The sequence below is a fragment of the Lynx canadensis genome, chromosome B4 (genome assembly GCF_007474595.2).
Source record: "Lynx canadensis isolate LIC74 chromosome B4, mLynCan4.pri.v2, whole genome shotgun sequence".
In the NCBI taxonomy this organism is placed as follows: Eukaryota; Metazoa; Chordata; class Mammalia; order Carnivora; family Felidae; genus Lynx; species Lynx canadensis.
In genome coordinates this window covers 79,290,632-79,313,457 of record NC_044309.1, presented here as the reverse complement: position 1 = coordinate 79,313,457, position 22,826 = coordinate 79,290,632, and the positions used below count along the sequence as shown (strand labels likewise).

Sequence of the window (22,826 nt, the reverse complement as noted above, 5' to 3'; positions counted from 1 at the left end):
TGAGACTTCAAAGGGCTGGGGGAGAGCCCCGGGACCAGAACCACGGCCCCCTCCATCTCCACAAAACCCGAGCGCCGCAGGAGCACAGGCGGTGGGGCCCCCGGAGGTCACTGTACCTAGCCTCCTGCCACTAGAAAGGCAAGTGTGGGGACGTGTGGGGAACCAGGTGGGGAGGCACAACAGGGGAGGCAATCTGGTGCTAACCTCCTTTGTCGTCAGTACCAGTCAGAGAAACCAGAGCAGACGTAAGAATCCAAGAGGCAGCGCGTTTATTCTGGGCTCCAGAGGAGAGCCCCCTGATTTCATTCCCACTCGTCACCACCAGTGACAGGAGGCCAGATCTTGAGCCAGCCAAGGCCCTGGGGTCCCTGGCTCCTGGCCCTGTGTCCTGAGCCTGCAGGCAGGCAGTCTGTGTCAGAGGTAGAGACGGCACCTCCAGGGGTACCAGAGCTGAGCAGACACATAGGCTGGGGGCAAGAAGGGCAGGGAGCAGGGGTGCACGTCCGTGAGTCCGGCTGGGGCTTTATTTGCTGCCCGCCATGATCTTGAGGTACTGCAGGGCACGGCAGGCAGCCTCGCCGCGGGCTGCCTCCCTGGTCGCTGCAGAGCCGTGACACACGGTAGCCGGCTGTGTGGACAGCTCCACCAGACACTGGCAGAGCCCACTCAGGCTCAGTTCCTCTGGAGAGCAAAAGAGAGGAGGGAGGCGTGGTTGGGTGGGAAGGCAGAGCCGGGAGGGGTACATCCACATCACCATCATGCCCTCCCCCACCCCCGTCGGCCCATCTGTACTTGCTCTGCTTCAGTCCCCACCATCCCCGGCCTCCCCACTAGCCATACCAATATCCAGATAGCTGACATGGAAGGCCTGCTCCTCAGAGAGCTCACTGAGGACACTGCAGCAGGCAGGGCCCAGAGCACCTAAGGCGCCCAGGGAGCAGCTGCGGAGGGACAGGATCTTCTCTCCCACTGAATTTCGCAGAGAATCCCAGGTGCAGCCGGGGCCCCGGTTCCGAAGTCCATCCAGGCGGGAGCCCACACCCTGACAAGATGGGGACAGTGAGAAAGATGCAACCACGAGCTGAGACCCAGGCACCAAACATTCAATGCCAAGGAGGGAAAAGCCCACAGAATGAATGCTTCATCCAGCTTGCCTTCCCCGAGTTGGCCCCTCTAACTACTAGACTCTGGACCAGGGGTCCAGGCAGCCTTCCTCATGCCAGTAACAGCAGGCTGCAGGGCCCCTGCCCCGGGTCAGCTCCCCACAGCACTCACCAGGCAGGCCTGTAGCTGAGGCTGAGAGGGGGCCCAAGGAACTCTGGGTCTGGTAGGAAAATGGGGAGAAGCAGGCCTGGGACCTGAAGAGGCTCACTCCCGAGCGACAGGCCCATGTCCCCAGGGCCCTGCCTGGCATGGAGGATGGACCACAGTGCCTGGCCCGCACAAACCACTCACAATGGAGAAGTGATCGTCATCAGGCTCTGCCTCATTCCCATCCCGGGCATCCAGAGGCACCGTGTGCACTCGAAGCAGCATTTTGGCCGCCGCGTTACGCTTTGCCAGCTTTTTGGAAGTGCCACTGCCTGCGTGTGGGGAGAGGGTTGCTGGATTATGATCCCCAACAGACCCAGTGCTTTCCACCCAGCTCAAACTTGAAGGTTGAGGGTCCCCTCACGGGATGTCAGTTGGAAAGAGGAGCTCTGGACCTGCCATGCACTTGAGAACCTGGTCAGCCAGAAGGGGGGCAAAGGGCAGAGTGCAAGGGAGAAGCCAGGAGGAAGGGAGCCGAGCCAGGGACTCAGCCAGGACAGCGGGGCTTTGGCAGAGAGAGGCTAGGAGCTGCCTGCGGCCGGGGCTGGAGTAGCTGTAAGAACTCCCCTCCGCCCGGTTACCAATCTCAACGAAACGCTCCACTCGGCAGGTCATGGTAAACTCTTTGCGGTGGGCCGGCCCAGACTCTTGGGTCACCGTGTACTCAGGCAACCGCCAGCCTTTCTGCACCACCAGCTCCTTGGAAGGGAGAGACAAGGGTGTGCAAGGCTGAGTGAGAAAAGACTCGTCCTCTCCTTCCTCCCCTGGGAGCCTCAGGTTCCAGGTTAGAGGAGGAATAAAGGATGTGGGAAAAGCCCTCAGAACAGGGGAAGAGCCCCACATGACCGTCCCTCATGGCCCCAGGTTCAAGGGAAGACAGGCATGCGTGGGAAATGAGGATGGGGGCACACCTGCAGAGCGCCAACAGGATTGCACTCGGACTGCTGAGGGGAGACGGGGGGCTGCACCTCCATGGGGGGGCTCCTGAAGGAAAAAGGGTCCAGGCCAAAGCTGCTGGGGCTGTCCCTTTTGCGGCTCCCCATGAGTCCTAAGCCCTGCTTCGGCGTCCCCATGACCATTTCCCTACACCCCACCCGGCAGGCAGCTGTCTGTCCAAACATCCAGCCTGCTTCCTCCCCCTCCCACCCAAGTGAGGTCTCTTCCAGGGCCCAGGCCCACTGAGATTTTTCTGGAACAAAAGATCATCACCTTGCCGGGACAGTGGGAGAGGGGCTGTATATCCAGTCCCTGGAAGCACCTGATGGGACGCACACACAGGACCATCATGTGACCAACTCAGAAGCAAATGGGGCCTGCAAGACCCTCAGACATGGCCAAATATCATCCACGTGGCTATTTAAAAATCATAAATTCCCTCCTGTCCCAAGAGCTTACCAGCTGGTACGAATTCTTCAAATGCTGGTCCCCAACTATTCCATCCTGTTTACTCTCAGACTTGCTCCTGCCTGACCAGCCTGAGTCCAAAGGCTGGGGGACCAAAAGCCAGGACCCCTTCCTTCCCACCCACCCCCCCGCCCCCTTCAGGCAGTCAGGAAACACAAGATACCTGGTTGGAACAGCAGATGGAACAGGAGTCGCAGCCACTGCAGCAGTAAAAACTGGAATGTCCTCAGGCAGTGAAGAGTCTAGGGGAGAAAAAGAACTTCCCGAGGGGAAGGGGGCCTTTGATTCACACCCATGTGTTGGGCGGGGGGGCGAGGGGGAGGGTAGAGGGTGGGGACCCAGGTCCTCCTGACCTGCCCATCCCCTAAGAAAACTTCTTCCACTTCAGCCAAAGACTCAGGGAAGCTTAACCACCAGCGATCCTTTGCTGCCAAACACTGGATCAAAAAGACTGAGAGAAGGGGAAGGAGGGTCTCTTCCTACTCAAGAAACATGGAGGCTACAAACTCCAATGAACGTGTGGAGGAAGGAGGGACAACGTGCTAGACAGAGGAGGCGTGCTGGGGAGTGGCCCCTCTAGCCTCGGCCTCCGCCCCGCACCCTCCCGAGCCTGGGCCCAAACCACAGCCACAGCCCTTTGACATTCCCCCCCAAGGATCCTTCACAGCAGCAGGAGCCCTGGAAGCATCCAGCTCGTCCAGAGGACACTCTCAGGGAGAGGCCCAGGTTGAGGCGGCTAAGTGTCACCAGGCCAGCCCTACTGCGCAGAGGAGGTGGCCGCACAGGGGCCTGCCTTCCTGGCAGGGCCTCTAGGAAGCTTTGGCTGTTCCTCCCTCACCTGCTGTCCTCCAGGGCCGGCTCCAGCATGCTCCCCCCTTTGAGGTGTTTGAGGGCCACCTCAGCTGCCTTGTGCTTGGCTGCCTTCTTGCTGGGGCCCTGACCTGGGAGAGGGGCGTGGGCAATACTGGACGTCACTGGGAGGACAGAAGAAAAACCAGCATCCCACAGCCTCTCTCCTCACAACTGGAGGGAGTCAACCAAGCCCCACTCACCAGGTGCCCCTGCCCAAGACTGGAAGCGTTACACTAGCTGCTGGAAGGAAGGGCTTTTATCTTCCCAGGAGCTCCCCAAATCAAGTCATGCCGGACATAAACTGCTCCTGAGTTCACACACCTTGGGGTGCGGATTCTTTCCCTGCCTTACTTTCCCCTGGGAAGCACTTTCTTTTCTCTCAATACAGATAGATGACTGCAAAGGTAGAAAGAGGGTAGGCTCTAGAGTCAAGGCCTGGTTCTGCCACTTACGAGGCATGGGACCTTGCACGAGTCGTTGCATCTCTCCGGGTCTCACTTTCCTCATATTCAACATGAGGATACTACCATCTACGTCACTGGATTAGACTGGTTTAAGATTAACTGGGAATTTGGTCAAGCACCTGGAACAGAGACCAGTGCAGCCGACACATACTCCCCCAAATACTTCACTGAGACTTGGGTTTATCTCCCCCTTCTCCTCTAGGATGATGGCAATCTGCCAGAGCACTGTGGCCGTCCTGCTTGCTCCTCCAACTCTCCCAAGTCCTACCCACCTCCTCACAGACCCGTTTTCCCAATCCAGTCAGTGGCTTTTCCCCTGAAATCTCTCCTTCCCTCACTGGCCTCAGAGAAGACGACTGGGAAGAGACTCCAAGAAACAAAGCCAGTAGGGCCCTGTGAATGCACACCCCAGCCAGGCTGCCCAAGCCTTCCTCACCAGTGCAGCTGGTGTCGCCAACGGTGACCCGGAAGGTGAAATTAGGCTGGTGGGCTTGGCCCTCGGCTTTGAGAAGGTCGTACACGGGCGTCTTCCCTATTCTGGTCCCATACTCCTGCAGAAGGCTGATCGGGGTCTTGCCCGGGTTGGCTGCCAGCATTTGCTCTATACTGAGGGAGGCGGGAGGCACAGACCCTCATCACACCTCCAACTCTGCACCCACCTGGCCAAGCACTATCAAACCCAGGCACACCATGGGGGACATAGGGTCCAGGGGACCCCGGACAGTACAGCAAACACTAGCTGGATTCAATGTGGAGTAGAGATGCAGGCTGGGAAAGCAGGGTCCACTGCCCCCAGAGCAAGCGGGGAATGCACTGTTCCTGTCTCGGTTAGGGAAGAGGATCCTGTACCCCAGTGCAGGTCGCAAGTGCATGTCCCCTGACACAGTGCAGGCCAGGGACCCGGTACCCACCAAATGCACTGAAGGTCGGGGGCATTAAAGCCCAGTGCCCCAAGTGCAGTCTGGGAACCGGGCCAACCCAAACTATTTAGAGCAGGAGGCAGTGGCCACTGCCGGGATGCATGCCGGGAACCACGGCCCACTACCCCAGTGCTTGCCGGGAACAACCCTCAGGCCAGGTGCATGCTGGGGCCGCGCCGCTAACTCCTCCGCACCGCGCCACGCTTTTCGTCCGGCAGGGATCGGTACGAGGCGGCTCACCTGGGCAGCCCGCAGCCCGTGGTAGTGCCGGAGCCCTGCTCCTCTTCACTCATTCCCACCTCCGTCCCCGCGGGCGCCACCGTGACTGCAGCCTCCACGCGCCCCAATACACAGCCGACGAGCTAGGGCCGGGGCCAAGCCCCGAGTCGCGGCCGGTCGGGCCCGCCGCGGGGCATGCTGGGACATGGAGTCCCCCGCCCACCTGACTCCATGAGTCTCCATCGGGAGGGGAGCTATCCGACCCACAACTCTCCGCGTGGTTTGTCCTGCCAGGCAGCACCGCCTTCTGGGAGGAGCAGAGCCCTCCACTATCGCTTCCCGAACTGAGGGTGGTTGTGTGTGTGTGTGTGTGTGTGTGTGTGTGTGTGTGTTTTAATAGCGTTCCGCCTTTTTTCCGCGTCTCCCCTCCCCGGGGCGGGCATGCGTACTAGTAGAGTGGAAGAGGCTAGAGGCGGGGTGGTGAGGGGTAACTCGAGCACCCGGTCCTTTGAATCCCGAGGAAACTACAAAACCCAGAAGCTCGCGCGCCATATTTGTCGCAGCTGGAGGGGCAGGGTCAGGCATGCACGGAAAGCTTCGCGGTATAATTGGTTATTTCCGATTGCGCTGACTTGCTCCAGCAGATTGCGATTGGTTACGTTACCTAGAAGGGCGGGGACAAGGAAAGAGTCGGTTCCCCTTGGCCCCGCCTCTTTTCTGAAGAGAGGTTGTGATTGGTCCAGTGGCGAGGCGGCTGTCGGATCCTAGCTCTTTGCAGGCTCGGAGGATGGGCCTTCCTTACCTGGACGCGGGGAGCAAACTGTTCTTTGCCCCTCGAGCGGTGGAGCAGGCCAAGTCCATCTCAGGCAGTTCCCCTTCAGCGCGCGGCCTAAGCTCCTGGCCCTCGAGCCTTCGTCTCACAGCAGCTGCTTCCTTTTCCTTCACCCCCCTTTCCCTTAATTCTGGCCCGCAGCCTGTCTGGTTTCAGTTCTTTTCTAAAGCCTGTTTAGAGTGTCCCTAGTCAACCTTGTTGTAGCTGGCCAGGAGACCCCCTCTGGGTGCTGAGAATCAGGCTATGGTTGGGACAACAGGATTAGAAGGACACAGCATTCCTTCTGCTGTGGGTCTTGGGTCTCTCAGCTGAAGAGACAGCAAGAGAGGATTCTGGTCTTTTAAAACGAACCCACTAATCTAGGTGCAGAGCAGAACACGTATTTTTGAGTTCCAGAGCTCCAGTCTCTCCTCCCCAAAGTCTCACGACCACGGAGTCAAAAGATGTAGGGGAAATCTTGTGACCTTGGAGAGAGATCACGAAAATGTCTGAGTCTAATGAGTGTTCTGAGAACGGGTCAGGTAGTGGAGGTCCAGAGGAATGTCGGAATGATAATGAGCAACACCGAAGGGGGACGGGGCACTGAGCTGAGTGGATTCCAATTGGGTAGAACTGGAGTGGTGACAATTAGGGGAAGGAAAGCTGGCAATAGCGGTATGACAAGGGAAGCAATGCTAGAGCTCTGAGCGGGTGTGGGTGGGGGGGTCCCATGTTGAGGGGCTGCTGTCTAAGCGTGTAGGAGGGAGTTTATAAGGCTGGTCATAGAGGGCTCCTACGGAATCAGCGTAAGGCCCGAGGTGCGACTGCCACCAGACACCGCCTGCAGGGAGGTGAGGGGCCCAGAAGGGCCAGGGAAGAGCCTGGAGTGCGCCGGATGGCAGCAGCAGGCTCCTTTAAGAGGCCGGCGGCTCCAGCGCAGCATCCCCCGCTCAGGGCGTGTCCGTCCCGGGGGGCCAGGGGCGGGGGCCTTGGAAGGAGCGGGAGTTCGAGCCGAGTGGGGACGGGGCTAGGGGTCGGGGGGTGGGGGGAGAAAGCTGGGGCTGACACCCGTGCACCCGGACACCGCACGAGCATCGCCTGTGGCAGCGCCCCGGGTCCGGTCGAGGGCAGCGGGGGGAGGAGAGAAGGAGGAGGAGAAGGAGGAGGAGGCGGGAGCAGCATCCGGAGCCGAGCTGCAGCAGCGCCGCCTTTTGTGCTGCGGCCGCGGAGCCCCCGAGGTGAGAGCCTGGCCGAGTTGGGGGGGGGTAGAGGGCAGGGATGGGTCCCTGTCCTGGGATCCGGGTGCAGAGGGAGGGTCGGGATGCAGATGTGGCGGGGTGGGGGAGGGTGGCGCGGGGATGCTGAGGCTGTGGGGCGGAGGAACTGGGGACCTGGACCCGACGTCTGTGGTGATGGGAAGGAGGGGAACGGAGCGGAGGGACGCCGCGGCCCAGCTTGGAGACGAAGGGCCTCTAGAGCTGGAAAGGACCGTATGGGGTGGGGGTGGGGGAGATGATTGGGGGACAGACTTAAAGGACAGCGGACAAGAGAACGTCCTCCTCTCCTCCCACTCATCCTCCAGAAGGGGAAGAGGGAAGGAGGAGGAAGACTTTGGGTCCCCTCAAGGAAGGAAAGGAAGGACGGGGGCCTGATGCGCCCACCGTCCACCTCCCCACCACCCCCACTCCCACACTCGGCCCACTGCACCTGAGGGTTATAGGCTGAGAGCACCTGTGCCTGGATGCCCAGGTGATGGTCCTCCTCCCCTTCCCTCTGATGCCCCTAATCGCCTCCAGCTGTGGCATTCACCTTCTCCATCCAGCTGTTGCTTCCTCCCCTCCCCCATTCATTTGTGGCTTTCTCCCTCTTTCTCACCTCCTGTGTCTCCCCTAACCCACTTCCCCAGCCCAGGCCTTTCAGGAACCTCCTCCCTTTCCCCCCAAACATTTCTCAAACTCCTGGGCTTAAAAATAAGCAAGAATCTGTTCCACACAGTTGTGACTCCTGATAACCATGGTGTTGGCTGAGGAGCGGGAAGAGAAGGGGTCAGAGGCTCTATAGCTAATGGACGGAAATTGGTGGGGTGCCCCTGAGCATAGAGGGAGGAGTCCCGCCTTTAGCGACTTTAACTCTGCACCTGCTCCCTCTTGGGAGGAGAGTGGGTGGGTGGCCCTCAACTAAGAGGCAGTGTGCTTGAGGTCTATGCCTCACCCAGAGTCCTCTTGGCCACAGCAGTGCCTCCCTCCAAATAACATTCCCTTCCAACTCGTGGGTTCGACTCCATGGCTCTGGGAGCTCTGATTTTCAACTTGAGGGTCATACCAAGGGAAGGCGAGCACAAGGGATTCAGGAAGGAAAGGGCTCAAGCGCTCCCTGGCCTTCCTGTCCAGACAGCAAAGTTCCCCAGAGCTTCATTCAGGGCCTGCTCTCTCCCATCTCACGCTTCAGGCTGGCCGAAATCACTTGCCCTCTCGAGCCTGCCACTCATCCATTCTCACAGTGGGCACTGAGGTGATGCTGGGGAGACCAACAGCGTGATACCCCAACTCCAGCACCCATGAAAACACAACTAAATACCCATCCCCGGATCAAACCCCGTTATGGGCAGAGGAGGCAAGAAGTTTAAGTGAGGACTGGCTTGGACGTCCTGTGTGTCCTTACAGCTGAGGGTGACAGAAACCCTCTCAAAACCAGGTACTGTTTCCCAGTCCTTCCCCTGGAAGTAATAATGTGGTCATCTGGCTTTGCCAGGAAGAGGACCCTAAGTCCTAGTACCCACCGCCCCAGACTCACCCAGTGGCTTCTCACGTGTGGCCCTACCTCTCTCTTGCCTGGGCCCCGAAAGAGGAAGGGACTAGGGAGTCAACCCCTCCAGGAGCCCCTCCCTGGGCAGAAGGAGGATACTGTGGAGATGGGCCAGCAGGCCCCACGAGGGCTTCAGGAGGGGATGGTCCCAGAGACTGGTCCGTCTGCTTCATGTGCTCCCAGAAGTACCAGGGTCATCTGTGTGTTGGGGGAAAGGTGACGTGAGGAGGCAGGGACACTATCGTAGAGGCCACTCAGGATCATCCAGGATAAAAAGCCATTGGTCTTTGGTTCCGTCTTTCTTTGCTCTCCTTTTTTCCCTCGTGTTTGCCTACCTCTCTTTCCACCTGTACCCTCTCTGCTGCAGACGAGGAAAAGGGGAAGAAGGGAATCACATTTATAAAAAATCTGCTACTGCTTGTTAGGCACTTTCCTCATGGCTAATGTTTATGGGAGCTTCCTGTGTGCGAGGTACTGGGCTAGGAACTTTATTTGTATTCTCTTCCTAGCGTCAAAAACAAGACTAAGAGTTGGGTAGTGTTATCATCTCTATTTTAGGGATGAGGAAACTGGGGGCCCCTGGGTGGCTCAGTGGTTGAACGTCCGACTTCAGCTCAGGTCATGATCTCAGGGTTCGTGGGTTCGAGCCCCACGTCAGGATCTGCACTGGCAGCACGAAGCCTGCTTGGGATTCTGTCTGTCCCCTCCTCTCCCTGCCCTTCCCCTGCTCGTACTTTCTCTCTCAAAAATGAAAAATAACATTTATTAAAAGCAAAAAAAGTCATCTGTTCAAAGTCTGAAAAGCAGTTAGTGGCAAGAGCTTAGGTCTTGAACCCGGGCCTGCTGCCCCAGGCCTGTCTTCTTAGCCACCACGTTATATACTGTGGTACCACTGTGCCCTTTCAGAGAGAAGAAACAGGTTTGTTCAGAAGTCTCTTACTCCAGGTTGCCCACCTGGTCCAGAGCAGAGACAGGACCTCAACCAAGCCTCTCTGATTCTCAGGCCACCCACCCTCCTTGGATAGCACACTGTCCCAAGTTAGATGACAGGAATGGATGAGCACTCTTAATTTTTATTTCCTCATTTTCAATTCAAAATCGATTTTTTATTATTTTATTTTTTTAAGTTTATTTATTTGTTTTGAGAGAGAACAAATGAGCAGGGGAGGGGCAGAGAAAGGGAGAGTCAGACTCCCAAGCAGGCTCCATGCTATCAGCCCAGAGCCCAATATGGGGCTCAAACTCCCCAACCGTGAGATCACCACCCAAGCCGAGATCAAGAGTCGAACGCTTAACCGACTGAGCCACCCAGGTACCCCAATTTGTTATTATTTTAGAAATAATTCAAAGTTATTACTGAAATATTAGAAAAAATCGATACGTCACAAGAGAAAAATAAAAACACCCACAATCCCCCCTACTTAGAAACTGTTACACTTTGGTATCTGTCCTTCCAGATCGATCAGTCGATCAATCTTTCTTTATTTCTTTATTATTTTTTGTCTTCCACATCTTTTTAAATGTACACCCCCACTCAGGAGCTATTTGTTTGAATGTGCTGAACTTCTTCCAGGTCCACCTGAGGGCCTGAGTAGGAGGGACCCTGTGGCCCTTCACACCTTGCTCCTACCCCTCCTTCCCCTTCGCTTCTGACCTCAAAGGGTAGGGCTGAGGGGTGATCCTGGGCCACATTGGCCAGGGGTTGAGTACGGAGTGCAGGCCTTCTCCCTTAGCCGAGAGGGGAGTGGAAAGGTAGGCTTTGCAGAGGAAGGACTGAGGATCTGGAGGGGCAGTGGCTGGGGACTCTAGCACACCACTGCCATTGTGACCTGCTTTCCCTGGAGCCTGAAGTCAAGATTTGTCCTGGGGAAGTAGAAGGTCAGAGACCAAGTCTCCCTTTTTCTGGTCAGACAGAAGAGATGGCCTCTCCAGAATCCACAAAGAGAGACCTGGTGGCCAGCCAACCAGGAAGACAAAGCCAGGAGCCAGGCACTGTGTTCAAGGCATTCCCCACATCATCTTAACCCATCCCCCCACCCCATAAGATAGGGTCGGCAGTCTTGGAGGGATTATGGTCTTTAACTGGTGGCAAAACTGAGGTTCTGGCTCTGATCTCTCCAAGTCCAAAGTTGGCTCCTTTTTCCTAAACGGCCCTGCCACCTCCCCCAGCCCTGTCACTGCCCAGCCTGCTGGAAGAAGAGGTGGTGGCAGCTAGGGGGTCTCAGGGCTTGACCTGTATATGGCCCCAGGCGGGGGGGGGGGGGGGGGAAACGGCTGGATTTAGAGGTGATCCCCAGTGTACCCCACGTTCTCAGGGGGAGACATTTCCCCCTCATGCAGGTATTGAGAAAGCTGTAGTTCTTTCCCTGTGTGAAGAACTTTGTATTCAAAATTTAGAAAAACAGCTGCTGCCAGTGGCCAGGAGGCAAGGTCAGGAGAGGTCGCAGTCCCTTACCCTGTCAGGAGCTCCAAAGCCCGCAGAGGTGGAACTAGCGTCCCAACATCTTGGGTCTCCTTTCCCTGCGAAGACCTGCCTTCCCACCCCCACTGGAGAGAGCCGGGGAGTCTTCCTTTTATTCTTGAGTGCACAACCAGGTTCAGGATAGGGGTGAGTGCTCAGTGTGAAAGCCCGCAATTTAGACAGATGGCCTTGCCTCTCCACCGAGCCCCCAAGACTGCCAGACATGCAGCTTGGCCTTGAGATTCTGCTGTTAGAACAGGACATTACAGGAAAGAACTCAAAGGGTTCCCTGGCCACAAGCCTCCAGCACCTCAGACGGGAGACTCCAGGAGGAAGAATAAACGGGGCGACCTCCCTGCCCCCATCCCCACCACAGGCTCCTGAGGGGGCACTCTGGGAATCACCAGCAAAGCAGAGGATCTGGTAGCTGAAACTGAATTAGGACCTCCCAGGGTGTCCGGAGAGCCTCTTCCCCTGGCGGATGTATAGTTTAGGGACCACTCTGTCCCCTCACCCAATCTGGAGTTCTGCACAGTAAGCACTTGGTAAATACGGTTGACAAAATGACCGAGATATCCACCCCCTCCTGTCACATCCCTGCCCTCCCCCCATGCTCTGCATAATTGATGGCTAGGGAGACAGCTCCCCTCCCCCAGGGTGACTGAATGTCTAGGCCAGGGGCTCCAAGCCCGCGATCTGCCCCCAAAGCCCTGGCGCCAAGGCCCAGCTGGGGGGGACAGTGGGACACAGCTGGCAGGTTGGAGATAAAGGAAACCGTGAGGGGGTGTGTTGGGAGAGGAATCTCCAGTTGACTGCAGCTCCCTGGGGGCTGTGCTTCCCCTTACTCCCTCAGGTCAGTCTGGATGGGCCACATTAGTCAAAGAACAGGATGGGGGCTGGTCTCAGGAGCCTGGCTAGACTCCCTCCTTCTCTCTGGGTCCCATCTCGTACTTCGGGTACTCCCACCGCCCTAAAGACAAACAGGTGAAATGGCTTCTCTCTCCGTCTCCCCAGTTGCTAGTCCTGGATACCGGAGGGGCCTCTGGGGAAGCCTGGTGACCTGGAGGGAGGCTTGGCGGCAAGTGTCTGAGCATTGTCATCCTAGTGGCCAAACACCCTGCGAGGGCTGAAAACTTCCTTTTAAAACCTAGGTGTTGTGCCTAGTCAAGGCTCAGCTTCTAAATAGGAAAGAACTGGGAACGGCGCAGATGGTCTCCGCGTTTTCCAGTTCTTTCTCAGCTACTTTTCCTCAGCGTCCTCTCTGCTTTTCACATCCAGTTGTTCAGTCCATCCTTCCCAGATTTGATTCTGCCTGCGCTTCGCTCTGTTTCAGTCTCTGTGAATCTCTCAGCTCGTCCCTCCCTCCCTGGGTGTGCCTGTGGCCCTTTCTGTGTCTCCCTATCTCCCCATCTCCTGCTTTCTCTGTGGCACTGCACCCCCGATGCCAACCCAAGTCGGCTCTCCCTCCTCTTGGTGCCCCGGCTGAAGATTTGTCTGCATGACGGGTCAAGGGAGGTATGCGAAGGAGGGGAGCACGCAAGCGGCCGGCGGAGGGCACCGGGGTCCGTCCCCGCAGCCCTCCCGGTAATCGGCACATGGGCCTGCCCGGGTCAGGGGCGGGGCCCAGGCGCAGCCCCGCCCCCGCCGTCGCCGCTCACGTGACTCTGGGCTAATCTTGTCCTGGTGACTTCACACGCCGCCTCAGGCCCAGTCGTCATGGTTACGCCGCAGCGCCCAGCGCTTCCCCCAACCCGCTGTGTCCCCTCCCCTTCCCCGCCCGGACCCCCTCCTTCCGCCGCCGGGCCCCCGCCTGGTCCCAGCCACGCGCCCCGCGCCACGTGATGGCCGGGAAGGAGGTCGGGAAGGGGGAGGGGGCGCCGGGGCCGTAACCCCTTCGTCCCCGCCTCGAAGGGCCCTCGTTGGGGCTTCCCGCGGGACCTGCCAGCGGCCCAATCCCTCCTGCCCTCCTCGCTGGGCACCTGCCCGGCGGGAGCGCTTGGGGGGCACAGGCGAAAGCCCTCGGGTCCTTCAGAGTAAATCCCTGGCTTGTGTTTGTCTTTGGCATTGCAGTGTGCATCTAACCCCTCCGAGGCGCCGATAGCTTGTAGCATATGTTGAGGATTGAGAGGCTGGGTCTGTGACTTCAGCTTTCTGAGCCTTAGTTTCCTGCAGAATATAAAGGGACCAATGGTAACGGCTCCTTCCCTGGATGGTGGCGAAGAGCCAGGGAGCTACTGAGTACGTGGTGTGGGGACGGTCTTGAAGACGACCGTCCTGCCAGCGCACCTGATGCCTGGCGAAGCCCTGGGATCCCGCGCGCGAAAGCTAGGGGCTCTCCAGGAGTCCAGGCTCTCAGAGGAGTCAGACACGCCCGAACACACCGTGCATCCAGGATAATAGGAGCCATGACGGGGGAAGCACGGGGGGGGGGGGGGGGGTGCCAGCCCCAGAAGGGACATGAACTCAGAGTGGCGGGGAGAGGGAGGAAGAAGACTTCGAGGATGGAGATTTGGAGAGATGGGGCTTGAGAAGAGAAGGCCTGGGGGTGGAGCTTGAGCCTCTTCCTGGCTAAGGCACCCTGGGCAGATTATCCAATACCTCTGTCACTAGGGGTGAGTTTCATTTTGAGGATTAAATGAGTTAATGCGCCTACTGACAGAGGCTAACATACATAGGAAGCCTTCCATAAGAGTTAGCTGTTATTATTAGATGTCCTGGCACAAAAGCCCGACGGTATCCTGGTATCAGGCACAGTTCTGTATGGCCCGGGTACCAACAGCAGTGGGAGAGGAGGCTGGGGAGGGACCAGAGCGTGGAGATGAGGCTAGGCTGCTGGACCAAGGGCGGTGAGGGTCACTAAAGGGTTTGAAACTGAAGAGGGGGTCCTAGCCAATCTGTGTTATAGAAAGATCCTTGAAAGGGCTGGTGGAAAATGAAGCAGGGGGAGCCAAGAAAGTATAGGAGACTAGGAGTCAGTTGTTCTGGGCTAAGTGACGCAGCTAACGAGGCCTGAACTAAGACAGTAATGTAGGACTCAAGAGAATAGAATGGCACTGGGTCAGCTTTACAGATGGCCAGATTCAAGTAGGGACCACCTGAGGTGCTTGTTACATATGCGGGTTCTAGGCCCACCCCACACCCAATGAAAAAGTCCTTGAGAGGCCTGGAAACTTGTTACAAGAGCTGAGACCATCCAAGGTGCCAAACCTCTAGGTCTATCTATGTCATCATCCAGTGACCCCTTTTTACGTGTGGATTCCTGTCCCTCCTCGCCCGTTGTGATTCCGAGGCTCTGGTGCAAGGGTTCGGGGAGGACCCTATTCTGAGGAACAGTTAGAGGATCCCTGCCCTCAGGAATCCTCACATCTCATGATTTGTTAGCTCACTGGAGGTGGAGGGAGACAAGACCAGGGCTCCAGCTGTCAAGCTCTGGGCAGGTTTGGGATAGGTTGAAGAATTCGCTGTGCCTGAGTGAGAGCTTGCTTACCCCTTTGTACCGTTGGAGAAATTGAGGCCCGGATCCAGTTTGCCCGAGGTCGCACAGCCAGGAAGTGGCAAAGGCTAGAATTCAGATTTTTTTTTTTTTTTTTTTTTTTTTTTTTGGTTTAATGGTTACTTTTTAAATAGCACCTGGTTACAAATTGGGACACATCTCCCGTCTGGAAAGCTGGTCCTTGGTTTGGGCAGCTGGGGATGGGAATGGAGAAAGAGGAAAGGAGACGGGGCCTTCTGTAACCACCCCCCTGGGGGAGCAGCAGATCAGGTGGCAGTGCTAAGGGGGGTGAAGCAGTAGGCAACCTCGTTCTGACACCGCTTCTGTACCTGCTCTGGGTCCGCCTTTGCCCCCAGCTGTGTGTGCCCCCCCCCCCCCGCCCTCGGGGACAGGAGAGCTGATTGGTTGCGGGCTTCACTTACTGGCGAGGCCCGGGTGTATACCCGTGAGCCCTGGAGAGAGAGACCCAGATGGGAGCCCTGAGTGTGCCTTGGGATGACTCTCACCCGAGTTTAGTGTCCCTGAGAGGCCTCGGCTGTTTCACGTGTAAGTACACGAGCGGGAGCCCCGGGTGCAGCACCGGTATGTGGGAGGCCCAGGAACGTCATCGAAGAGTGCCTGAGCATCACCCGCCTGTGCCTCAGTGCGAGGGAGATCTAAGTGTGTGCCTACTGTGTGTCTAAGGTTGAGACTCAAAACATGCATGCCTGAGAGACCTTTATGTGACCTGTGTGTGTGCATGGGAGCTTCAAGTGGAAGAAAAATGAGCTCCGGAGGGGACTTTCAGTAATCTTACAAGGCTAAGGGAATTAGTCTGTGACCAGAGTACTTGAGTTTCAGACCTATCTTACCAGTATGTACGTACCTGAGTGGGGCTGTTACCTGTGTCTGCTTGAAAATGATACTCAGGTATGTTACTAATAGATGCTTGAGAGCCAGCTTGTGGATCGGGTTCCTTAGAGGGGTCCCAGGTGAAACGTGGAGGGTGCCCGAGGGCGAGGGAGGCTGAGTGTGGTTTCCAGGAGGGCTGTGGTGAGCCCAGATCCCCCACCCAGGCCTCCCTGCCTCTGGGGTGAGCGTTCCAAGCTGGCGCACCTCAGGCCCACCGTCCCTCCTTCCTTTGTTTCCATAGGGCCCACCGCCGGCCACCACACCGGGCCCCAGAGGCCATGGCCTGCCTCCACGAGACCCGCACACCCTCCCCTTCCTTTGGGGGTTTCGTGTCCACCCTAAGTGAGGCGTCCATGCGCAAGCTCGACCCAGACACTTCCGACTGCACCCCCGAGAAGGACCTGACGCCTACCCAGTGTGTACTTCGAGATGTGGTGCCGCTCAGCGGGCAGGGTGGGGGCGGACCTAGCCCCTCCCCAGGCGGAGAGCCACCCCCCGAGCCTTTTGCCAATAGTGTCCTGCAGCTTCACGAGCAGGATGCAGGGGGCCCAGGGGGAGCCACTGGGTCCCCTGAGAGTCGGGCGTCCAGAGTTCGAGCAGATGAGGTGCGGCTGCAGTGCCAGAGTGGCAGTGGCTTCCTGGAAGGGCTCTTCGGCTGCCTGCGCCCCGTCTGGACCATGATTGGCAAAGCCTACTCCACCGAGCACAAGCAGCAGCAGGAAGGTAGGCCGCGTCTTCGCGGGGGCCCGTTTCACCGAGATCTGTGGGCCCTCGCCGCCTCATCACCTGATGACCCTTTGCTTCCCCGAGCCCAGCCACGGCCCCTTATCCGTCCACCAGCCGCCGACTTCCCTGCCTCGTAGGATGCCCGTCTGTTCCCACAGCGGGCCCCCCAAACCTAGTCTTCTTGGTCTGCTTTGGCTGCTTTTCAGCCTCGGCCGCCCTGAGTCACTTGGGCCGGCCCAGCGCTTTCCCCCCGCCTGCCCATCACAAGGCCGAGTGTGGCTTTCTCTGAGCCTTGTGGCACTGTGCCTCCTGTTCACAGACCTTTGGGAGGTCCCCTTTGAGGAAATCCTGGATCTGCAGTGGGTGGGCTCAGGGGCCCAGGGCGCTGTCTTCCTGGGGCGCTTCCACGGGGAGGAGGTGGCTGTGAAGAAGGTACGGGACCTGAAGGAGACTGACATCAAGCACCTCCGAAAGCTGAAGCACCCCAACATCATCACCTTCAAGTAAGGGCCAGGGCAGGGGCCACTCTGCTGTGGGCAGGGACCTGCCTGGGCAGCAGGGATCAACTCCACCTTTTCCTAGAGACGATGCCCGAACAAGCTGGGTGGGAACGGGGGCTCCAAGTGTGAATCGGGAGTGCTGGGCTGGCTGAGGCCCTCACACCGCCGTTTGGCCCCCAGGGGCGTGTGCACCCAGGCTCCCTGCTACTGCATCCTCATGGAGTTCTGCGCCCAGGGCCAGCTGTACGAGGTACTGCGGGCCGGCCGCCCTGTCACCCCCTCATTGCTGGTTGACTGGTCCATGGGCATCGCCGGTGGCATGAACTACCTGCACCTGCACAAGATTATCCATAGAGACCTCAAGTCCCCCAAGTGAGTAAGCAAGCACGCACAGAGAAGCTGGTGCGCGTGGTCTCCTGCAGGTGACCCCACCTCTTAGCGTAGCCGTGTCCCAGCTTCCAGACCCTGTCCTAAGCTCATGTGGCCGTCTCAAAAACCCCTCTCAAATGACAGTCCTGTCTCGGGAGGGCCGTGGCAAGCCCCCTACCTCTGGGTGTCCCAAGGGACTTCACACAGGAAGTTAGCTGCTGCAGCTAGATGAGGTGCGGAGGGGCCTGGACCCCAGCTGACTACGATCTTTACCAGCATGCTAATCACGTACGACGATGTGGTGAAGATCTCCGATTTTGGCACTTCCAAGGAGCTGAGTGACAAGAGCACCAAGATGTCCTTTGCAGGGACAGTAGCCTGGATGGCCCCTGAAGTGATCCGCAATGAGCCTGTGTCTGAGAAGGTCGACATCTGGTGAGGGCCAGGTTGAGGACTGCGACTGGCAGGTGGCCAGCCCCGGGGAAGGAGGGAGCTTCGGGGGCCTGAGGCAAGGAGAGGAGCCTGACAGCCAGGGCCTCTCAAGGGAGCCCCTCCCAAGGGATGTCCCCTCTTATCTATCCCCAGGTCCTTTGGTGTGGTGCTGTGGGAACTGCTGACTGGAGAGATCCCCTACAAAGACGTGGATTCCTCAGCCATCATCTGGGGCGTAGGAAGCAACAGTCTCCATCTGCCTGTGCCCTCCAGCTGCCCCGACGGCTTCAAAATCCTGCTTCGCCAGTGCTGGTAAGGGTGGCCTGGCAAAGCTGGGAACACAGGGTTGTTGCTGATGATTAGCCAGCACCTAGGACCCAGGCATCCTGACCCAGAATCCTGAACACAGAAAAAGGGACAGACCTCCCTCATATGGCTTTCCAAGGCCCCTGGATTCAGGGCACGGGTCAAGGGGACTGCAGTTTCCAGCGGAGTGTTGCTGGACTGATCCAGAACCTGCGAGGGTACAGTAGATCGCGCAATGCAACACTGAGCTAGTGGCATCCTCGTCTGTAAAACAGGGACACCAGTGTCTGCCATCCAGAGCTGCTCTGGTGCGCCTGCGAAGGGCAGGCACGGCTGCCCGGCATGGGGGTTTGAGCCTCAAGTTGGCCGCCCTAGAACTCAGGAAGGAGGAGGGCCTTGGACTCCCGTTTGGGACCTAGACTCTGAAGGGAGGGTTGAAGATTTCTAATCTTTGGTTAACCATTTCCCACAGTAGGTTTCTTTTAATGGAATGAACTCAGAAAAAGGTGTTTTGGCAAACAAGTTGGAAAACAGGATTAGATAGGCTTCCTTACTGCGGGACTTTTGTCACAGAGTACATTCTAGGATTCTCCAGGACGTGCTTTGGAGAAGGATGCCCTAGTTCCTTTCTGGTCTTCCCTGAAATAATCCCTTTGTCTCCTCCAAACTCCATTCCCTCCAGGAACAGCAAGCCACGAAATCGTCCATCATTCCGTCAGATCCTGCTGCATCTGGACATAGCCTCAGCCGACGTCCTCTCCACACCCCAGGAGACTTACTTTAAGTCCCAGGTGTGCTATGGGTGGAAAAGGAATACCTCAACTCCTGCCCTGTGGGGAGGCGGGGAAGGGCCGACTGGATGGCAGGTTAGCTCTTTAAGAGGGCCGAGACCCCATCTTGACCAGTCCTACACCTACTCCCCTCTTGCTCCTGGTCTGTAGCAGGGCAGCACCTGTATAGGCTTCCTACGGGTGTGAGGTCGGTCCCTCACCCCTCATTGTCTGTCCACCCCCTAGGCAGAGTGGCGCGAAGAGGTAAAGCTGCACTTTGAAAAAATTAAGTCAGAAGGGACCTGTCTGCACCGCCTAGAAGAGGAGCTGGTGATGCGGAGGCGGGAGGAGCTCAGGTGTGTGCCTGTGTCTGGGAAGGGGACACCTTCTGTCTGGACAGCAGGGACCATGGACCAGTTCCCAGAGACTGGGACAGATTACGGCACCAGGTGACGCTAGGTCACCCAGGAGACCCTTCTGCCTGTTTCAGACACGCCTTGGACATCAGGGAGCACTATGAAAGGAAGTTGGAGAGAGCCAACAACCTGTACATGGAACTTAATGCACTCATGCTGCAGCTGGAGCTCAAGGAGCGGGAGCTGCTCAGGTAACCACGTGCTCCCCGTGCATCAGATCTCCAGTCTTCATGGAGCAGTGTGTGACGCAGCGAACCTCTTGAGCCTGGATCCCCCTTTCTGACCACATGCCCAACTGAGGTGTCTGGTCTTTAGGAGGGAACAAGCTTTAGAGAGGAGGTGCCCAGGTCTGCTGAAGTCACACCCTTCCCGAGGCCTCCTGCATGGGAACACGATGGAGAAGCTCATCAAGAAGAGGAACGTCCCACAGAAACTGTCACCCCACAGTAAAAGGTGGGACCAGAGTTCACAAGTGCCAAGGTTTAAGAATGGTAAGGGGAATGCCGGAGGCATGGGTAGAGGTCAAGGAGGCCAGGAAGATTGATCTATAGGTGGGGAGATGTGCTTCATACTACCCAAGGTTAGGGAGGGCTTTCAGTGGGTCAATTTGTGAATCTCAGACTTGTACTTTTTCCCTCTTCCCCCAGGCCAGATATCCTCAAGACTGAATCTTTGCTACCTAAACTTGATGCTGCCCTGAGTGGGGTGGGGCTTCCTGGGTGTCCTAAGGGCCCTCCCTCGCCAGGACGGACTCGCCGTGGGAAGACTCGTCACCGCAAGGCCAGCGCCAAGGGCAGCTGCGGAGACCTGCCTGGGCTTCGTGCAGCTTTGCCGCCCCATGAACCTGGGGGACCAGGAAGCCCAGGGGGGCTAGGAGGGGGACCCTCAGCCTGGGAGGCCTGCCCTCCAGCCCTCCGTGGGCTCCACCATGACCTCCTGCTACGAAAGATGTCGTCATCGTCCCCGGATCTGCTGTCAGCAGCACTGGGAGCCCGGGGCCGAGGGGCCACGGGGGGAGCAGGGGATCCTGGCTCACCACCTCCAGCCCGGGGAGACACCCCGCCGAGTGAGGGCTCAGCACCTGGCTCCACCAGCCCAGATTCACCTGGGGGAGCCAAAGGGGAGCCACCTCCACCAGTAGGGCCTGGTGACGTAGGGCTGCTGGGAACTGGAAGGGAAGGGACAGCGGGACGGGGAGGAAGCCGGGCTGGGTCCCAACACTTGACCCCAGCTGCACTGCTGTACAGGGCTGCTGTCACCCGAAGCCAGGTAAAGTATGGGGTGGTTCCTAAGCTCTTTCCCTTTCCTTGTTCTCCCTGGGACCCCCAGTCCGTAATTCATTTCCCATATTAGGTTTTCATCTTAAACCATTCCCTACTTAACCCTTATGACTACGTTCCCTCCTCGAGTCCTTGCTGACCTGGTCTTTTGACCACAGTCCCCTCATCTCTCCTGTAGAAACGTGGCATCTCATCAGAGGAAGAGGAAGGAGAAGTGGACAGTGAGGTAGAGCTGACATCGAGCCAGAGGTGAGTGACACAGTACAGGAGGCAGTGACACGGTCTTGCTTCTTGGGCTGCAAGGCATGCTGACTGTAGCCCCTGCCTCCCCAACATACAGGTGGCCTCAGGGTCTGAACATGCGCCAGTCACTATCCACCTTCAGCTCAGAGAATCCATCTGATGGGGAGGAGGGCACAGCCAGTGAGCCTTCCCCCAGTGGCACACCTGAAGTCGGCAGTACCAACACGGATGAGCGGCCGGATGAACGGTCTGATGACATGTGTTCCCAGGGCTCAGAAATCCCACTGGACCCACCTGCTTCAGAGGTGGTTCCTGGCCCCGAACCCAGCTCCTCATCCATCCCACACCAGGACCTACCCAGAGGGGAGCAGGTAAGTCACAGAAACCGCTAGGTATTAAGGGGCAGATGCTTAGTCATTTGGGATCTACTGGGTAAACAGGAGCAGAGGCCAGAAAGCTAGGTATTTAGCCTCCAAGTCACTCAGCAGCTGAGCCCAGTTCCCTCCCTATCAAAGAGCAAACATCCACATGGTAGAATTTGAGAGGCCCTAGGATAGAGCACATAGTATGGTTAGTAGGTTAGCAGCGTTGCTTGTATGTATAAATTGCAGCCAAGAGCAATCCTGAAACCAGGAGTCTGGTGCCTTGGTAATGGCCTGAGCAAAGATCTGAAGCAGTGAAGTCTGAACTGCTGGCTGTTACAGAAACCTCAGTGAAGGATCTTGAAGGAATCTATTTTCTTTGTAATGCCAAGAGATGTTGAGCCTCACTTCACTGCATTTCTACTCTTCACAGGGCCCTCCCAATTCTGAGGACTCAGACTGTGACAGCACTGAACTGGACAACTCCAACAGTGGTGAAACCTTGCAGCCTCCAGCCTCCCTCCCTCCATGAAAGCCACTCTTATTCCTGTACATAGAGAAATATTTATATAAATAATATATAAGCGCCACATAATCAACAGAGAAAGATGGGGCTGTCCCAGCCTTAAGTCAGGCTCAAGGGAGTCTGACCCCTGACCAATTCACCTGAAACTCTAGGGATACTGGCAGCTGTGGAAGTGAAGGACAAGCACTACCCTAGAGCTGTGGGTGCGGGCAAACTGGCCCCTTCCTGCTTCACCCCATTATGTTCAGCAAGCGGTAAGGCAATAGAAAAGCCAGACTTGCCTCTTATGTTCCTCTATACTCTTTCCCCCCTGACCCTGGGGAGGAGGAAAGGGAGCCACTTAGACTGCACTTTTTTTTTCCCCCCCGTTTACTCTGTTTACACATTTTGCACTTGGGAGGAGGGAGGCTAAGGCTGGGTCCTCCCCTCGGAGGTTTCTCAGGTGGCAATGTAACTAATTTCTTTGTCCCTCCATTTCTCTGCCCAAGCCCTGGCTTAGGGCCTAGGGGGAGTTTAGGAGATTGTGAAAGCATGTGATGGCTCAGGCTGAAGAAATGGGATGTTGTTTTAAGTCCCTGCTTTTATCCTGGTGCCTGATTGGGGTGGGGACTGTCATATTGTAACCCCTGTGAAAAATCTTAAAATATAACCACTCCATGCAGGCCCAGCTGTTGAGGGTTTTTTTGATGAATGTATGGGGTAGTACACATGGTCAAGTAGGAGCCTTAGGCTCCATATACATTATCTGAGACTCTGGACAAGTTACAAATTATTCCCTCCTTTTATGTGGTTTTTTTTTTTTTTTTTTTTTTTTTTTTTTTTTAACTAAATGAACATCACTTAAAGTTCCAACCTTCTAAAATTATCTGCAAAAATGGGAACAGGTACATCTTTCTAAAGGACTTTAGTAAAAGGACAGAAAATGTTACAACACCCATTTTTATGAAGAGAACTGTAAATGAATAGTTATTCCAAACAGGAAAACTGGTCTTTTAGCTTGGCCGACAGGACAGACATGCCCAGCAACCTGAATCCCAGTCAGACATGCATCCAACTGCTTCCGAAGTATGCATGTGCATCCTTCCTTCCCCACCCCACCGCCCATCCAGTGGAAGTGCTTGCCTACTCTCTGCAGACAAGTCCTAGGAAAATTTAACCCCCAAACTTTCGGACAAAGGGCACACAACCAGCTTGCAACAGCTATTAGGTCACTTTGCAATGAAGGCTCAAGGGAACACTGGATCAAGGGCTACAAAAAAAAAGAT

The 22,826-nt window shown here is 56.9% G+C and overlaps 2 protein-coding genes across 4 annotated transcripts; one reads left to right on the top strand and one right to left on the bottom strand.

Annotated features, from left to right (window-relative positions):
- Nucleotides 1-246: 246 nt before the first annotated feature.
- TARBP2 (TARBP2 subunit of RISC loading complex) lies at nucleotides 247-5,570 on the bottom strand. 3 transcript variants are annotated; one of them, XM_030322749.2, is made up of 9 exons: nucleotides 5,192-5,568; nucleotides 4,468-4,637; nucleotides 3,554-3,656; nucleotides 2,879-2,974; nucleotides 2,223-2,295; nucleotides 1,893-2,010; nucleotides 1,456-1,583; nucleotides 841-1,042; nucleotides 247-681 (listed from the first exon to the last, which is right to left on the bottom strand). In XM_030322749.2, the coding sequence occupies exons 1-9, from the start codon at nucleotides 5,242-5,244 to the stop codon at nucleotides 524-526; spliced, it is 1,101 nt and encodes a 366-aa protein (XP_030178609.1). In that variant the 5' UTR covers nucleotides 5,245-5,568; the 3' UTR covers nucleotides 247-523. The 3 variants fall into 3 exon arrangements, with proteins under 3 accessions (XP_030178609.1, XP_030178610.1, XP_030178611.1); XM_030322750.1 differs by lacking the exon at nucleotides 5,192-5,568 and adding an exon at nucleotides 4,943-5,122; XM_030322751.2 differs by lacking the exon at nucleotides 3,554-3,656 and having other exon boundaries at nucleotides 2,879-2,957; nucleotides 5,192-5,570.
- Nucleotides 5,571-7,013: 1,443 nt separating this feature from the next.
- On the top strand, nucleotides 7,014-22,228 carry MAP3K12 (mitogen-activated protein kinase kinase kinase 12). Its single transcript, XM_030322729.1, has 14 exons — nucleotides 7,014-7,219; nucleotides 15,873-16,354; nucleotides 16,677-16,860; nucleotides 17,038-17,229; nucleotides 17,503-17,661; nucleotides 17,812-17,970; nucleotides 18,647-18,755; nucleotides 18,981-19,090; nucleotides 19,225-19,341; nucleotides 19,466-19,603; nucleotides 19,798-20,419; nucleotides 20,609-20,679; nucleotides 20,771-21,044; nucleotides 21,469-22,228. The coding sequence occupies exons 2-14, from the start codon at nucleotides 15,910-15,912 to the stop codon at nucleotides 21,565-21,567; spliced, it is 2,679 nt and encodes an 892-aa protein (XP_030178589.1). The 5' UTR covers nucleotides 7,014-7,219; nucleotides 15,873-15,909; the 3' UTR covers nucleotides 21,568-22,228.
- The last annotated feature ends 598 nt before the right edge of the window (nucleotides 22,229-22,826 follow it).

Bases quoted from the DNA above. Each gene is read 5' to 3' on its own strand.
- MAP3K12 (XM_030322729.1), top strand. From the start codon at position 15,910: ATGGCCTGCCTCCACGAGACCCGCACACCCTCCCCTTCCTTTGGGGGT. The intron at 16,355-16,676 runs GTAGGCCGCGTC...TCCTGTTCACAG, and splicing joins GCACAAGCAGCAGCAGGAAG to ACCTTTGGGAGGTCCCCTTT. The intron at 20,680-20,770 runs GTGAGTGACACA...CCCAACATACAG, and splicing joins GAGCTGACATCGAGCCAGAG to GTGGCCTCAGGGTCTGAACA.
- TARBP2 (XM_030322749.2), bottom strand. From the start codon at position 5,244: ATGAGTGAAGAGGAGCAGGGCTCCGGCACTACCACGGGCTGCGGGCTG. The intron at 4,638-5,191 runs GTGAGCCGCCTC...CGCCTCCCTCAG, and splicing joins ACGGGCTGCGGGCTGCCCAG to TATAGAGCAAATGCTGGCAG. The intron at 2,975-3,553 runs GTGAGGGAGGAA...CCCCTCGGGAAG, and splicing joins CCGGCCCTGGAGGACAGCAG to TTCTTTTTCTCCCCTAGACT.